Source organism: Chinchilla lanigera, unplaced genomic scaffold (genome assembly GCF_000276665.1).
Source record: "Chinchilla lanigera isolate Chin_1 unplaced genomic scaffold, ChiLan1.0 scaffold00179, whole genome shotgun sequence".
Lineage (NCBI taxonomy): Eukaryota > Metazoa > Chordata > Mammalia > Rodentia > Chinchillidae > Chinchilla > Chinchilla lanigera.
Genome location: NW_004955580.1, coordinates 774,514 through 791,790, shown reverse-complemented (window position 1 = coordinate 791,790; position 17,277 = coordinate 774,514). Strand labels below are relative to the sequence as shown.

Genomic DNA, 17,277 nt, shown 5'->3' with positions numbered 1-17,277 from the left:
TGAGTCATTGTCGTTCCGGGTGTCTGGATCCAGGTCCTGGAGAGGCTGTGATAGGCTGCTGCTCCTCGGCTGCCGTCTTCTCTTGCCCCTACAATGGCATGGTCAGTTCTGTGACAGGGGCGTACCTGTCCATAGTGCATGCTCAGCCCTCAGGAACTCATGTGTGGAATAAATGATCACATGAACCAACGAACCCGTTAGGTTGCAAATCTCTCTGCCTACCTGTCCTGTCTCCCCGGAAGTAGCAATGTGCGAGCCATGTGGGTTCGTGGGAATGACTTTATTTGTACTTCACAAGAAATGTTCTTTACAAATGAGACCCTCGACTGGTAATTCTTGGAAGATAGCATGGGAGAGAAGCCCACGGATGACGGGTTCATGTAGAGGGGAGATTCACCTGTGAGGTGAGGGGTCAGGTACTGGAAAGGAGGGGAGGGCCCCTGGGCACGTGAGCCTCCATGCACACCTGTGTTTTCATGGAGGCGCACCCTTTTGCGATTCCTTGATTTCTGCTGCAGAAAGAGCACACCAAGGACCCAAGGACGAGCCTTCCCTCCAATATGCCTTCCCACAGGTCCCTGTCATCCAACCAAGGTGGCCTCAGCAGCCACTCTGGCCACTCCCACCTGTTGGACAGGCAGGTCGCCCGAAACTTGCACGAAGGCATCAGGCACCGCATCCTCTACCTGTCTGAGCAGCTGAAAGTGAAGAGAACCAGTCCGGACGAGAACACGATGAGCTACCTCAAGCTGGTGGCCAGCACCGAGCGTCACCAGGCCACACACGTCCGGTGGGCCTTTGAGAGGGTGAACCAGAGCACCTCAGCTACCATCTCGCACATTGAGTGCAGGCTCCATCAGTGCTGCCAGCAGCTCCTGGAGCTAGAGGGACAAAGGCCCACTGGCCCAGCACTCAAGGCAGAAGGCGGCCTGGACAATGGTGACCAGCCCAGTGGGCCTGGAGCTGCTGGAGCCAGCGCACCCGAGCCTTACCTCTGCAGCCGGCGGCAGCAGAGAGAGCTTCTGCTGCAGAGGGTAGAGGAGGAGCTGGCGGGGGTCAGGAGCTCATGCTCAGGTCTGCAGGGGGCCTACCAGAGCCTCCAGGACAGGTATCTGACAGACCTGCCTGTGTCGCTGGAGTCCCTTCCGGAGCAGAGGTACAGGTGAGCTGAGCCCCTTCCCTCCTGTGCCCCTGGGGACCTGCCTGTAGCGTGTGTGTGTGTGTGTGTGTGTGTGTGTGTGTGTGTGTGTCTAGGTAGCCTGGCGCGGGGGCCGGAGCTGGAGATGTGGCCTTGCAGAGTTGGGGAAGGGCAGGAGGGAAGAGTGCTCCGTGTTGCTCTTGGTGGCTGGGCCCTGCCTGCGGCCCCAGACCTGCCTCATCCTTCACTGGCCAGACGGTTTCAGCAGCACAGTGGACAGAGAGTCAGCTGGCACCGACAGGGATGGCAGGGGGCAGTGAGGTTGGAGCATGTGTATCGGGGAGACGTGGTGAGGAGGTGAGAAGGAAATGCAGAAGCCAAGAGATAGATACTGCCCAGGGCCCTGGGACGTGATGGCGTGGAGGCAGTGTGGAGGTGGCCAGGACTCACCCATGTGGGGGACCCGTGAGCTTGTGCCTCTTGTAACGCCCATGGCTCCAGCTTTAGGCATTCTTCAAGGGCTTGAGGGTTGGCCTGTCAGACAGAGATGTACAGAAAGGGTGGGTCTTATTTACAGGACGGCGGCATTGACCTTTGGGGCTTAGCACAGGCTGTGTTGGGTTTCACGGCAGTGACAGGAGAACAAATCAGCTGTGTTGTAAAGAGCCTTCTAGGGAAGGAAAGTTCTAGGCTGAAGGTGCCAGGTGTGGGTGGGTTTCACCTAACTTATGGCAGGGTTTAGAGTGGATGCCTAGGCACCAACTGTATTAGGCAAATTTACGCAAGCACTTTTTTAAAAGTTCAGATCGAATTTGTATAATGGGATATGAAGCATTTTAAAGCGTATAGTAAAATCCAGCGGCATCGAGTACATCGTAGTGCTGTGTGACTGTCACCTCCATCTAGTTGTCGACCGTATCCATCACCCAAGGAGAACTCACATTCTTCATGTGGCTCCCATTCCCTCCTGTCCTCAGCACTAGGCAGCCGCTGCCATTTTCTCTCTCTGTGGATTCAGTTCTCGGGGACATTTCACAGGCCTGTGACCTCGCAGGATGTGCCTTTTGTGTCTCCCTGGCACGTCCAAGGTTGTGGTGCACCAGGGCTTCCTCCTTTCTGTAGCTGAGTACTCCCACATTTTCTCTGGCCCGCGTTGACAGACGTTTGGGCTGTGTATTAGCAACCTTCCCGTCTCTGGGACAAAGTACTCACCCACAACTTCCAGGAGGAAAGGTTGGTTTGAGCTCACAGTTTTTGGAGGGTTCAGTCCAAAGTCGGGGAATGAGGCTGGGTCCAAGGCAGGGAGGGTGTGGTGTAGGGGAGCACTGGCTCTGCAGCCACGAGGTTGGACGAGAAGGGAGGCACCAAGGCTGAGAGCACACCCTGGGCCTAGTGCCCTGTCTCTTGTCACCTGGGCCCCTCCCCTCCGAAACTGGAACGGGTTGTTTGCACCTTTTGCTGCCTGAGAAACTCTGCTGTGAACGCTGGCTGGCTCACTAGTGTGCAGGCATGGGCTCCTTGGGGTCCCCTCCTGGGGGTGGGGTTGCCGTGGCCTGTGGTGGCTCTCGGTCTACGGTTCAGAGGGACTGCCAGGTTGGCTCCCACGGGCTGCGCTGGTTTCCTTGCCACCAGATGGACACTAGGCTTTCCCACTGCCCTGCCCTTCTTTTTTCTTTTTAAAATTGAGACAGGGTCCCAGCTGCTCAGGCTGGGCTTGAAGTTGCAGTCCTCCTGCCTTCTGACTGAGCAGGAAAGAGGGGAACTTGAACTCCAACAGTCTAAGCAGGTTTATTGCTAAAATCTGAGAGGGACCTTGCAAGCTAAGAGGCTTTTTTAAAAAGTACTTCTTGGCCGGCTTTTGAGGGAGTGGGTCAGAGAAAAGGTGGGCCAATGTGTCCTGTATAATCTGCTAAACATGTCCTCTGTGATCTACGGACGTATCCTTGGGGACTGCTTGTGGCCTGCTGCGTGTCCTCTATGTTTCTCTGACATGGCGCATGGGCTCATTCAAATTGGCAGTGTCCTTGTCTGTGCTCTACTCTGTCACCGACTCCTTACTGCTCGCTCTCTCTGTCTCTCTGTCTCTGTCTCTTTCTCTCTCTCTCTCTAATGGGAGAGGGTATGAAAAGGTATCTCATTGTGAGGGCTTTTGTTTTTATTTTTCCTTAGTCTTTTCATGGGAAAGCATTCTTACTTTTCAAGCAAGTATGTGTCTTCATTGGGGAATTGATGCTGTTCACATTAAGAGTTATTACTGAAAGGTATTGGCTTATTCTTGTCACTGTATGATTTTCCTGTTGCTGATTTTATATTGTCCCTTCATTCTATTTGACTTACTGGCATTGTTAGCTTCAGTGCTTCTTTCTAGGATAGATATCCTTGAGAATTTTTTGTAATACTAGTTTGGTGGTCATGACTTTCTTGAGGCTCTCTTTGTTTGAGGAAAGTTTTGAAAGATGTATAAGTTAAGGTTGGAAGTTATCTTCTAGGGGTTGAAACACTTTACTCCAAGCCCTCCTGGCCTTTAAGGTTTGTGTCGAGAGGCTGCTGTGGGGCTGGGGATATAGCTCAGTGGCACAGCGCCTGCCATGCAAGCGTGAGGTCGTGGGTTCGATTCCTGGTTCAAAAAAAAAAAAAAAGAGAGGCTGCTGTGATTCTCATGGGTTTACCTTTGTGAGGTAAACAAAACCCATTTTGCTGTTCTGTAGCACCATTTAGGATTCTGTCCCTGTGAGGGACTTCTGAGCTTCTGACTGTGATGTGCTGTGGAGAGTCAGGCTGGGGAAAGTCTGGACCCCGTCATTCCCTTCTCTGCGCTGTGGTCCGTCTCTTCAGCTTCTCTGTAGCTTTTAATTTTCTCGTCAGTTCCTTCCTGATTTCCTTACTTCTTTTTGTCTTCCCCAAGTTGTTATTTTCCGAATCTCATAGAGACTGTATTGCTGCCACTCACCGCCCTGCCGTTTTACATTTTACTCTTTCATCCTATCTTTAAACCTACAACAAGGCAGACAGTTTCCTAATCGACAGTTTTGCCTCAAAAATGATTAGGTGAATGGATGAGCAGTACTAAAAGACACATTTATCTAACATTTACTAAAGTTCTCCTTTCTGCAGGCCTTTGACCACTGACCCACTCTCAGAGCAAGCCAACACGCAGTCCTTCCTTTGGGTTTGCTTTGGTTTGGTTTGGTTTGGTCTTTAGAGACTGAGTCTTGCTATGTATTCCAGGCTGCCCTTGAAATCACGAAGTCACTATGCATTATGTAGCCCAGGCTGGCCTTGAACTCATGGCAAGCCTCCCGCCTCAGCCCCATGCCCAACTGAAATAAGCGTTTTGAAAGCTCCCCTTCAGGCTTTCCTCAGTTTGGCTGAAAAGGCTGCTCCCACCCTTCCTGTTCCCCCTTTGAACAGAACCTGCCTTATTTTCTTCTGGTCCCTTTTTGTACCGTTTCTCTTAGGTGGGCAGCAGCTTTGCTGTCGTGGCCACGGATGTGATTTTCTCTGCTCTCATCCTGGTCTTACTTTGTTTCTTCAGTTCATATGTCTCCTTCAACTTTGGGCGTCCTTGCCTATTCGTTTTTCACATCTTGCTTCGGTCTGCTCCCTCATTCCTCCCCTTTCCGGCGCAGGTTCGCCTGGGCCTGGGCCCTGCCTCTGCTAAGTCCCATCTCAGTTCCCAAGTGCCTCTCTCTCTGTTCCACTGTATTTTCTTCTGAATGCTCCCCCAGGTCACTAAAACTCCCTTAGCCTGGGGCTACTTTGTTCTTAACCTACCCATTGTCTCTCAATTCCAGTTAAGGTACTTTCCAGTTCCCCAGTTGTTTCTTTTGAGAATTCCTAGCTTTTTACCAAAATCTCCCCCACTTTTTTCTCCTTTCTTTCTCTGCGGTGCTGGGGCTCAGACCCAGGGCCTGGTGTGTGCCAAGCAAGCCCTGTAGCGCTGAGTGACCTGTCAGCCCGCTGCCGGTATTCTTCATGCCTTCCGCCTTAACAAGTACAGACCAAGAGGGAAACCACCCCACCCTCTCTGCAGCTGCAGCCTCCATAGTCTGCTCCCCAACCTGCCCTACCCCTGCGCTCCTGAGTTAGAGACCCGCCGGCACCGCCGTCTTCCACAGAGCCAGTCCCCTCTGAAGCATGCTGCTTTTGCTTAGCTTCTACCATATCACCAACCTCTGGGTTTATTCTCAGTCCTTTTTTTTCTCCCTTGGTACTGGGGATTGCATTTGGGGCCTTCACACTGAGTCTCACTGAGTCATAAGTTGCCCAGGCTGGGCTTGAACTTGAGATCCTTGTGCCTCAGCCTCCCAGAGCTGGGACTGCAGATGTGCACCACAAAGCGTGACTATTCTGTCCCTGTTGCTAGCCTCTCCTCCTCCTCGTCTGTCTGATCTTTACAATGCGGGCTTGTGTCAGGTGGCTGGTTCAGCCACTGAATCTTTCTTAGAATGATTAGACAGGTTAGAGGTGTTATGGTTTAGATCTAAGATATCCGTCCCGAGGTCCTGAGGTCTCATGTATTTGGAGGAGGGTCCTGGTTGAAGGAGGAGAGTCATGAGGTGTGACCTGGAAGGATATATTCTTGTCCCTAGCCCTCCCTGCTCTCTCTGCTTCCTAGCTGCCATGGGGTGAGCAGCTGTCCTCCACTAGGCCCTTCTACCATGCAGTTTCTGCCCTGGAGCCGGCTAACCATGGACCGAATCTCCCCAAATCATGAGTCAAAAGGAATTTCTTTAAACTGTGGGTTCTGGGTATTTTGTCCCAGTGACTGGAAAGTGACTGAGACCCTGGGGTTCCTGATTTCATAAGGGAAGCACAGCAGGCAGCCGCCAGTGGTGAGAACCTTTGCGACTGCCATGAAGGGGGTGGGGGCTCCCAAATGGTGGTGCCGGGCCGCGGCCGAGCGCCATGCACCCTCTGAATGGGCTGCGTGAGGTCCGTGGTCCAACCAGGAGAGACTTTCCAGAGCCAGGTGGGCCTGAGGGTGAGGGCGCTGCTCAGCGCTGCGGGCTCTCCGGTCTGTCACCTTGGCTTTCACTGCATGCCCCTCAGCTGCTCTCTGCGTGGCTCCCTACCCTTGTCTCCACCACCCTCCAGGCCACCTTCCTCTTCTACCCTCCCGCGCTCCTCTCTCACCTGAGTGCTCTTTAGTCTTCGTTAATGCGATCAGAGCTTTGGCAGGGCCCTTTAGTAGCAACGGCTGTGTTGCGAGCAAGGATTTCCATGTTCTGGGCAGCACGCCAGGGCCATCCGCATACTATCTGATATGACGGCTGAAGCACAGCTGGCAGAGTGGTGGGGTCAGGTGTTATCCTCAGCCTCTGCTAGGTACAGGTGGTCTTTAGGGCTCGTCCAGGCAAGTGCCAAGGAGGAGACATCCATCCACAGCGACTCTACCGCAGGGTCTGCTTGGAACCACTTCGCTGTAACCTGCCAGTCTCCTCTTGGCATCTTAGCCCTGCCTGGACCTGTGGCCCTTCCCTCTGGCCCCCTCATGTTGTGGGGAAAGGCTGTTTCCTGCCAGGCCTGGCCAGCTGCCCTCAGAAATTCCCTGTCCCCGATCGCAGCAGTGGCTCCTGCCCTCCACTCCTGCCAGTCTCCTTGGGGCTTCAGGCGTCCCGTGTCTACTTCCTCTGCTTGTTGGCCCCCTGCTGTGTTGGAGTCTCCCCTTCAGTGAGTAAGCACAGTTCCTCCCTTTGCGGTCAGACCTCAGAAGGGCTGGGCAGGCCCACATCTGCACGCCCCGCCTCCCGTTCCACCTCTGCCCCGCGCCCACGGGGTCGCTTGCTCAGCTCGTGCATGGCGGCCGAAACAGCCAGTGCACACTCTGCCTCCCGCGGCTGCAGGACTGCCCAAGTGTGTTGGAAGCTGTCCCCATACTGCCCTCAGCACACGCATGCTAGCATGTGCTCCCACGGGATCCCTCTCTTGGGGGCCTCCTGCCTTTGGCTGTCCCCCTCCTGCCCTCAGGGTGACGTGGCCCCTAGCATACCTGGGGTGGTCAATCCCTGTGTTAGACTCCATTCCAGGTGCAGGCCTGCAGGTCCAGCTGATCTTGTCCAGAGCCATTTCTCAGGAATGACCGAGAATATGCTCTGGAAAGAAGTGGTGTGCGTGAGAGAAAGGGCGGTCTTGATAGTGACATCATGTCTTGGCAGTGCTGTGGCTGCCTGGTCACTGTGGTGTGTGCAGAAGAGCATGTTCGGGGCTGGCCAGCTCCCCTTGGGACTGCAGGAACTGGACTGCAGGCCCTAGAACAGGAGCACACGAGGAGGGTGAGCACACGAGGGGCAGGCTGCTGCTGGAGGAAGGGAGACTGGGCTAGGGCAAGAGACAGCGAGGCCAGGAGCGTGCCCTGAGGAGATGCGGTGTGTTACCCAGCAGAGGGAAGGGTGGAGGAGGGCAGGCTAGAGAGATACCTTTAGGAGAAACCGTGTGCTAGGCAGGACAAGGAGGGTTGGAGGGAGGAAATGACAGCTGAGATGAACTGAGATGTGTTTTGTACAGGTACTGACGCCCCACCTTGAATGTCATCATCATGTACTGCAAACATGAGCTGTTGAAAATTAAGAAGACTAAAGTGGTTACTAATACCTTGTCTTATTCAAGCATTTATTCCTGCATTCTCATAGAGCGCATGATGATGCAGCTGTTAATTGATCTCATGCTCATGCTGGTGAGATTCATAAATATATGCTTCATCATAATTCATATCCTGAATCCCTGTGGCCATCCATATCTCTCCTGTGAAGGGAAAAATGGCACTGAGAAATCTATTTTGGGCCGGGCACCGTGCCAACGAACCCCTCTGATGCGCAGCCTTAGCTAGTCAGCTGTCCGTTGTGGTGTGAGTATCCTCAGGACCATCCACTCAGAGGGAGCAAGTTTGCTTGTGGCCCCAGGTTCAGAGGCTTTGCTTTGACTGTGGGCTCCACGGCCTTTGGGCTCGTGGCAAAAGGGCCTGGCAGAGGAGAGCTGCTAACCAAGAGGGTCGCCAAGAGGGGACAAAATACTACATGGAAATCACCCGGGGTCACCTACTTCTTCCCAGTAGGCTCCCCGCCCCCCTTCCCGGGAGCCCACTAAGTCCCTACCTCATGCATAGAAGATGCCCTGATGAGCTCAGGGGCCTCAGGATTCCAGCACCTCCCACCGCCCCGCTCTGAGCACTGCTGCTTCAAGGACCAGTCCTGCCGCACGTGAGCGTTTAGGAACCTTTCAGATCCAAGGCACGGTGCCCATCTTTTGACAGGCTGCCTTGCAGCACGAGAGCTGGGCTTCCCCTTGTGGGAGTTTGGCAGGTGCTTGGGGCGGGTCGGAGTCCTTGCTTGCCCATCTCTTTGCACACCACTGTTTGTGCATGTGTGAAAGCTTGGGGTCGATCTCTAGAGCCTCAGAAGAAACAAAGAAATGAAAGCAAACTTTCAAAGACTCAGTCGGGGCTCTGGTAGCCCCCCAACCCTCATCCATCAGCCTCACTGGCCTCATTTGCTTGTTTGTTTGTTTGTTTGTTTGTTGAGACAGGGTCTCCCTATGTAGTTCAGGCTGGCCTAGAATTTGGCACAATCCTCCTGCCTCAGCCTCCTAAGTGCTGGGATTACAGGCGTGTGCTGCCATGTCTGGCTTCATTTGCTTATCTTTTCCATGCATGTTTTCATACTTTGAATACTCGTGTGTTTATAGACATAACAGGTGGTGTTTTAGTTGTGTTTTTTTTAACATCTCTATTGAGATACAATTTGCATGTCATAAAATACACCATGTTAACTGCATTTCAGTGGTTTTTATTAAACATACCGAGTTATGCAATCATTACTACAACACAGGTTTTTGTTTTGTTTAAATAACAGCTGTATTGAGATAGAATTCATGCCCTATCAATGTCATCCATTTGAAGGTACAATCCAGTGGGTTTTAGTAGATTTCCAGAGTTGTTCAGCCATTTCTGCTGTCTCATCACACCCCAAAGAACCCGAAGAGCAATAGCAGTTACTCCTGTCCTGCCCTGCCCCAGCCGCGTGCCTCGCATCTGTCTGGACATCGCATGCCAGTGGCATCACGCACTGTGTTGTCTTCCATGGAAGAAATGCCAGGCCCAGGAGTTCTGCATTGTGGATAGCACCTGCGGTATGGAAGTTAAGCTCTGCAGCATGGCTATTAGAGAGACCCTAGATGGAAGACAGAGCTGACAGTGTGCTTGTGACTGACGTGCAACTGGGATGTCCTGGTGGCCCCACAGCAGGTGGCCTCTTGAATGGGGCCCAACTGAGAACGTGGGCAGGGAGGCAGGGTACCTGCGAACCCAGGAGCAGCCTGAGGTCCTGAGCATGCTCTTGTCTCTCTTGCTCCTGAGACATGTACTGGTGGAGGAACAGGTGGATGGCCACCTGCAAAGGCATTGGGATGAGATTTACCGCTTCCAACAGGGTCTGGCCTGCACGCAAGAGAAGATGGCCTACCTGTCCTATGAGCGGGCCAAGGAAACATGGGTGAGAGGTCCCTTCCCTGCCACCCCCAAGGCTGGACCTTTGCTGTCACGGGGTCCCCTCTCTGTGCCCAGGCCAATGTGTGCTAGCTTGGCTGCTGTGGGAGGGCGGAGCCCGTGGTCTGAAGAGCTGGGGTGGGAACTGTCACTCCCCAAGGGTCTCCAAGAACCCCTGCCTCATCCTGGCCTCCTGCTCCACACCCTCTTTGAACCCATGCCCCTTCTTCCTCCTGCCCTTGGCCAGACCCCTCCCAGCTAGGTGCTCAGTCCCTACAGTACTTGGCAGGGTGTGTGTGTGTGTGTGTGTGTGTGTGTGTTTGCCATCTACGGGAGGTCCTAGAGGCTTTCAAGAGCCGGCTGGCCCAGCTGGAGGCCCTGCAGCAAGCCGCCCAGGTGGAGGTGACGCGAGGCTGTGGAGCCAAGCTGGGGAACTTGTACTGCATTTCGTGAGCCTGCTGCTGGTCCTCACCTGTGCCATCCTGGCGTGTGTGGCCACCATATGCTCCTGCCCCCTGCCCCGGGCAAGCAAGCGCCTGCACAGGTGCACCGTGCTCATGCTGCTCACACTTGGGGCTCTGGCCTGGCGGAAGCGACACGCCATTGCCACCGCAGACTGGCAGGTGTGGATCCCTTCCGGGTGGAGGACGGGTGCCAAGAACACCAGGCCTTCATAAGGAGGACCTCACGGGGCTGGGGTGCCACCTGCCCGAGCTTGCCGTCCCCTCCCTCCTCCTGCTGCCTCCTCCTGATTCCCCCGTCGCCAGCGGACACCAGCCTGCCTTGCACTTCCTCCCGTGTTGCCACCCGGAGGCGTGGAACTGAGGGAGATTAAAGTCTGTCCACCCTACTCTCTGCCTCCCTCACCCCTTGAGGCCCTGCACCGCTGGAATGCAGTGGCGCAGGGCCCCGCGCAGCAGCGGCAGCCTGTGACGTGGTTGGTGCTGGCAAAGAGCATTTGCATTTATTTCACAGGGACAGAAAGGAAGGGGGAGAAGTAGCCAGAGCCGTGGCGGGCAGGTGGGAGGCAACGCTCATGCAGGTGACACTGAAGACACAGAGGAGGCTTCTGTTTTGGAGGTGCCAGAGAGTTCGGAGCTGTCCTCAACCTTCTTCCCAAAAAGCTGCAAGATGCAGTTTCGGAACTGGAAGGACAGACAGTGTCGCTTAGCGCACCAGGCAGGTCCAGATGGGGGCGGCGGTGGTGGAAGGCAAGGCTTGGGACATCGCTAAGTATCACCTGGGTAACCTAACCCCTTTCCTCCTCCCACTCCCACGTGGGTCTGTGGGGTGAGGGAGGGTCAGGACGGTCAGTCATTTGCACCACTGAGTTCTGCGGGCCTGCGAGTGCGTCCTCCACGGGAATGCTCTTTGTGGTAAGATGGCGCTGGGAGGCTGAGATGGGAAGATTGCAAGTTCGGGGCCAGTCTGGGCAATTTAGCAAGACCCTGTCTCAAAATAAAGAATAACAGGCTGGGGGTGGAGCTCAGTGGCGCCACGCTGCTGGGTTTGACCCCCAGTGCCACAAAACCTGAGGCCCTGCTGTTCTGGGGAGAGGAGGCTCTGCGTGCCATGACCCAGGCACAGAGGGAAGAAACAGGCACGGAGCACAAGGCTTGCCCCAAGCTCCAGCGTGAGCACAGGCACGGGGCTGGCTCAGGGCCACTGCAACCAAGCCTGGCCTGCAGGATTGGGAGGGACTTGATCTCTGTCGTCTCGGCCTCCCAGTTTGCAGCAGTTTGCCAGGTGGCTCCCAGACCAGCCACACAGCGTGCAAATGTGGCGCCGAATGTCTACCTAGAGGCTCAAAGGCGTCTGAACCCGTCTGTTTGCGCTGGTGGTCCTGGGGGTTTGAGCCCAGGGCTCCCTCGTGCAAGGCAAGGGCTCTACCACTGAACTCCACCCCCAGCCCTCTTAGAACTCTGAGACAGGGTGATCGCCGTGGTGACCGCCATGCTCCTGCCTCAGGCTCCCGAGTAGCTGGCTATAGGCACGCACACCATACCCAGCACTTGGAGACATTTTAGGGAACAAGGGTATGGCTGGGATCAAGGTAAGGGTCAGGTCGGGAACACTGTGGCCACCTCCCTTTCCTCTTCCTGCACCAGCAAGGTCTGCTGTACTCATGACCCTTGGCGTGACATCTAGGCCTGCTCCTCTCTCAGTCACATCTCTCATCCGCACCACACCAGCCACAGAGCTTCGAACCCGCGGCAGAACAGTGCCTTCACATTTCAGCCCATTTCTGGCAGCCTTCAGCTCCTCGCATCCCCCAGACGCTCCATAGGGAAGGGCGCCAGAGCTGGGGTCAACGGGGAATGCACTGCTAACTAGCAGCACGATGCAGCTGCAGGGCTGGCAGAGACGGCTGAGGAATTCGGTCCACGAATTCAGCCAGCATCGCCCTCCCCGAGCACCCGCACTGTGCCAGCCTCTGCATTTTCGGCTGCTGCAGCCATGAACAGCAAGAAAAAATTCCCTGTCCTCACAGAAGCCCATACCAGGAACTTCCCTCCGCACGTGGCAAGATGGAGTAACACGGGAGCGGCAGAGGCCCTTGGGAAGCCGGCTGAGCCCAGCGGTGCAGACATTGTCCCGGAGGGGCTTTCAGAAGGGGGAGGGAAAGAACGGGGAGGTGCTGCGACCAGGGGAGCTCGGGATCCCTGAGATACAGCCAGCCCTAAGGCCCTCGTGAGGACAGCAGTTGGGCAGGGCTGGGGCAAGTGGTGCTCAGAAGTGGTCAGGAAGAGCGCCTGCTCTCGGTGAACTCGGCAGGGTGGAGCCATGGGGCAGCTGTGAAGTGGGAGAGGAGGCTGGGGTGCAGCTCAGAGGTGTAGCACTTGCCTAGTATGCTCCAGGCTAGGTTTCAGCCCCAGCACAAAAGCAAACAAAAAAGGAAAGGTTGGGTGTAGGGGCGCACGCCTGTCATCCCAGCACTCAGGAGGCTGAGCAGGCGGATCACTGCGAGTTTGACGCCAGCCTGGGCTATGTAGTGAGTTCAAGGCCAGTGTGGACTACAAGAAGATCCTAACTCACGCACGCAAAAAGGAAACACTTCCCAACCACCCAGGAGGGTCTGGGACCCATGGGCTGCTCGCTGCTGCAGCCCAGCCCTCGGGCTCAGGGTGGCTGCTGTCGGGGAAGACCGCAGCATGTCAGCCCCAACTAACCCACGAGTCCGTGCAGGCTTTCCAGCTGCAGGTCGGGGCAGCCCAGAGGGCCTGCCTGTGCTTCCAGGAGGACAAGTGCGGAGAAAATGGGTTTCTGTAAGCACTAGGGGCAACCTAGGGCAGAGCACTCGTATCTGGGGACCCTCACAGGCTGGAGAAGGAAGAGCTGGCAGCAGGACACTCCAGAAGCAGCTGCGCCTGCGGCTGCCCCTTCCCCTGGGTGTGCTCCGAGAGCGCTGCACTCCGTTCCTCGGGATTCTGAGTTTGCTTACCTGCCGGTTCATGAAGACGTAGATGACAGGGTTGTAGATGGTGGCACTTTTGGCAAAGTAGGACGGCAGGGCAGCCACCAGAGGGTGGAACGCGTAGCCAGGATGGGCAGTGGCAAAGCACGCAAAGAAGGTGTAGGGTCCCCAGCAGAGGCAGTAGGCTAGGACCATGACCACCACCATGCGGGTGACCTCTTTCTCGGCCTTCTGGGTGGACTCGGACTCTTTCTGCTGCTTCGCCACCTGTGGGAGCCAGGCCACTAAGTGGGGACACACCTAGGGCTCTGCTTCTTGAGCCTCGAGTTGCGGTGGCACAAGGAGGGTGACCCGGACAGGGGACGGCCAGCTTCCTCCCATGGTCAGAGCGGAGCCCACCAGGAGGGCCTCAAAGCCAGACCTGAGATGTCCCTTGCCACCTCTGGCCCTTGCTCTTAGCAGGCTGCTGGGGTGTTGCTGCACAGTGCGCACACACACACACGCACACACAGCCACAGAACACGAGGACAGGCAGGAGTGCAGACTGGGTGGGAAGCAGGAAGGGGCAGCTCTGGCTAAGGCAGGGCCTGGCAGGGCGCCCAGTGGGATGCCTGGCCTCCAGCTCTGGGGGCAATGGTGGCCGCCTGCGGGCAGGGGCCGGGGCCGCCAGCTGCGTGGTGTGGAGGAGGCCCGTGAGGCCGAATGCCTGAGCACCACTGAGTGGGTCCTGGCTCGTGACCGCCAGCCCCGGCCAGTGCCGGGCTGTGCCCCTGTCAGTGGGGGGGTGGGGGAGGCATGGTGGGGGCGTGGTGACCTCGAGAGTGCTCTCAAGCCCCTGCCAGGCAATTGTGGGCATGGTCCCCGTGGTTAACATTGAGAGCAGCGAGTATCTTGGGGGTTGGCTGGCCCGGGGACACTTAACACCGCTGGAGGAGACGGAGCCTCCTTCTCCCATGAGGCTGGAGGTGGGGGCTGGGGCGAGGGTGCTCCGAGGCACTCGTGTGTGGGAGAGCTGATCTCTGGTCCCTGTGGGGTCCCCCAGCAATCAGGGACAGTCCCCCTACTGTCCCCACTCCTCTGGCTGGATGCTTCTCGCGGTGGGGTAGGGGCAGCTCAGGGGCCTCACCGCCCGGATGGCCAGCCACACATGCAGGTAGCACAGCACGATGATGCTGAGAGGGATGATGCAGCAGGTGACCATGAGCACCATCATGTAGGACTGCACGCCAGGGTACGAGGTGCCGCTGAACACGTCGGGGCCGCAGGATGTCTTCAGGCCGTAGGGCCAATATCTGCGGAGAGTGTGGCCCGCCCGCCGGTGAGGGGCTTGGCTGAGGTGGAGGCCCGCAACCCCGTGGGCTTTGTACGCACGCCGTCACACGCAACCACTGCCTCTGCCTCATTACAAAAGAACCCTTGGGCATAATTTTTGATAAGTGTTTGTTCATTTTTAGGTCTCTGTCTGCCTTTCTCTTTTTCTCCCTCCCAAAATGGAGATGGAACTTCACACTGAGCTGCATCCCCAGTCCTTTTTCAATTGTTCATTTGAGACAGGGTCTCACTAAGTTGTTGAGCTGCTCAGGCTGGGCTCAAACTTGCAATCCTCCTGCCTCGGCCTCCCAGAGTGCTGGGATCACAGGTGCGCGCCACCACGCCTGGCTTTGTATTGGTAAAATACACACAGTGTGCAGTTTAGCACTATGACATTTGGTACTTTTACAGTGTTTGTCACACAGCTATCGCCACTTTCTGCTCCCTGGGTATTTTTAGCACTCAGAGGGAAGGTGAGGCTCCATCTCGTTCGGTCACACTTCCACACCACTGAAACACCAACCCAGCCAGTGACCTGGATTCCAAGCACCATAGGAGGCCAGAAGCCCAACAGCCACACACTACACACGGGGTCACTCGCCAGCACCCTGGCACTCTTACCTGCTCCAGCCGAAGATGGGTGGGGCCGTCCACACCGCAGACCAGACCCAGGAGAACACGATGCCCACTATGGCCAGCTTGGCATCAAACCTCATGTTGCCAAAGGGCTTGCACACCACCAGCCACCTCTCCCAGGAGATGATGGCCAGGGACCAGAGGCCCGTGATGCCTGTGGGGATAGCAGCAGAACCTTGGAGCCTGACCAGAGGGGGAATGGCCTCCGCCACAGCTGGGCGGGCAGCATCCGAGGTGAGCCCCCTCCTAGCAGGTGGCTTTAGTGCGGGCTTGGGGCCTCACCTCTGACCCCCATGGCTCCATCCCTCTCTTCTCCCTCCGTCTCAGGTGCTCTCTGGAGCAGCCGCTCTGAGTTCGGTGCCCGCCGGGCCTGGCAGCCCAGGCTGGGGAGTCTCGCAGAGCAAGGGGATGGGCGGCTCTGCTGACCTGGGCCTCTGGCCCCTTGGGGCACCCTGAGGTTACTTCCTTCCAGGATGAGTGCTTTGGTGTCCTCGGCTCCCCTCATGGGGCCACTTGGAGAAGGCACGATTTTCATGTCGCTTTCTAAAGGTGGCAACTTTTCAAAGTCTCCCCTACTTTCTTCACTACCTTGAAACTTTACGGTGTCACTAATGTTTCTAATAGCAAATACTTTTACCACTGAGATTTTCTTATTTATTGTTTTGGGATTTTTTTGAGACAGGGTCTGTTTTTGTGGAAAATTATTTATTATTAATAATAATAATAATCTTAGAGCCAGGTGTGGTGGCACACACCTGTAATCCCAGCACTTGGGAGGCTGAGGCAAGAGGATCTCGGTAAGTTTGAGGCCATCCTGGACTACATAGCAAGACTTTATATCAAGAACCATAATAATAAGAATAATAATTTCCTTGGTAACTGTTTTCCAAAATAATCGACTGTCCTTGTGACCCTATGGATCTCATTGTTTGCATTTGAAACATTCCTGGAGGGCCAAGGATATCTGTGACACAGAAACATGGAAAGATTTGGTAGCTGCTCAACTCCTGAACCAGGCAAAGACTCCTTGTGAGGAGCTGGGCATGGTGGTGCACATCCTAAACCCACCACTTGGAAGGCTGAGGCAGGAGGATTGCCACAAATTTGAGGCCAGCCTGAGCTGCACAGTGAGTTCAAGGCCAGCCCGCACTACATAGTGAGACCCTGTCTCAAAAACACCAAACATAAATAAATAAATCAGTGCTCAGTTGGAAGCCCGTAGAACCCTTATGCCTGTGGTACCCCCGTGACCTTGACCCCGGTAAACCTGGGGCACAGCTTTCCCTACTCCCACAGGGCCACCCAGCCCACCTTACCACACAGGGAGACAGTGTAGCCCTCCACGACACACAGAGGGTGGCCCAGCACGAAGTAGCCATACACCTGGTTCACGACACTGATGGTGCTGGCGATGACTGTCTCTGCGAGGTCGGCGACTGCCAGGTTCACCAGGATCCAGTTCAGGGGATGGCGCAGCTTCTTGAAGCGCATGGTGGCCACCAGTACAAGCCCGTTGGTAAAGACAGACGCGATGACCACGACGACCATCCAGGTGCTGGTGAGGTGGTACACCCACTTGGGCGCAATGTGGTAGTTGGGGCCTTCGAAGGGGCCTGCAGGCAGGGGACAGAAGCCCTGTGTGGCCGGCCACTCTGCCCGCGTCCTCTCCCAGGCCACCTGCTTCCAGATGCAGAGGCCCTAGAGCCAGAGCCCAGGCAACCCTGGAGGCCAGGAGGCTGGGCCTCTGCGCTCCCCTGGGCCTCAGGATCCCTGCAGAGCCTCGCTACTACCACCCGCGGTCCTGAGGCGGGGTTTTAGATTCAAACCCCTGAGTGTCAAGAGCAAGCCACCCAGAGGCACAATCCTGTCAAGAAGGACGGCGGTACGGGACAAAATCTCACTGGCTTCATCACACATCCTAGTGGCCCGGACAGATGACAGGTTCGGGGTAACTCATTCTGGGCAGCAGTGTTGGTGCCACTGCCCTGGGACTAGTGTTTAGGTGTGGGCAGATCTGTGTCCTGACAACAGCTAACGACACACGGCAACATTCTAACTCACAGTGGGGACGAAGGAGACGGACACAAACTCCACTGGTCTCCATGGCGAGGTTCAACACGACTTGGGGACAGAGAAGGGCGGGGAGGACCGCAGCCCTTCTTCTCCCATGCGCGGCGTCGCCATGAAACAACAGACCCTGGCGTCTGAGCAGGAACGCTGTGCCTCGCTAGGCCTGGGCCGTCCCGGCCTCCGGGGCCACCAACTGGGGCAGTTGCTTGGACAGGGAACTGCAAG

General features: G+C 56.0%; 2 protein-coding genes across 2 annotated transcripts; one reads left to right on the top strand and one right to left on the bottom strand.

Moving 5' to 3' along the window:
- Positions 1-506: 506 nt before the first annotated feature.
- Tex28 (testis expressed 28) lies at positions 507-10,452 on the top strand (the record flags this gene model as incomplete). Its single annotated transcript, XM_005414223.2, is given in 4 exon segments — positions 507-1,162; positions 9,492-9,627; positions 9,957-10,070; positions 10,073-10,452. Coding segments are annotated over 4 exon segments (1,131 nt in total), but the record flags the coding sequence as incomplete, so codon positions are not given.
- A 106-nt stretch (positions 10,453-10,558) lies between these two features.
- LOC102026585 (medium-wave-sensitive opsin 1) lies at positions 10,559-17,011 on the bottom strand. Its single transcript, XM_005414184.2, has 6 exons — positions 16,884-17,011; positions 16,299-16,595; positions 14,968-15,136; positions 14,162-14,327; positions 13,063-13,302; positions 10,559-10,765 (listed from the first exon to the last, which is right to left on the bottom strand). The coding sequence occupies exons 1-6, from the start codon at positions 16,897-16,899 to the stop codon at positions 10,655-10,657; spliced, it is 999 nt and encodes a 332-aa protein (XP_005414241.1). The 5' UTR covers positions 16,900-17,011; the 3' UTR covers positions 10,559-10,654.
- Positions 17,012-17,277: the final 266 nt, after the last annotated feature.

Excerpts from the sequence above, each read along its gene's own strand:
- LOC102026585 (XM_005414184.2), bottom strand. Across the intron at positions 13,303-14,161 it reads TGTGGCTGGCCATCCGGGCG|GTGGCGAAGCAGCAGAAAGA; the intron begins GTGAGGCCCCTG and ends TGGCTCCCACAG. Across the intron at positions 10,766-13,062 it reads ACGTCTTCATGAACCGGCAG|TTCCGAAACTGCATCTTGCA; the intron begins GTAAGCAAACTC and ends CTGTCCTTCCAG.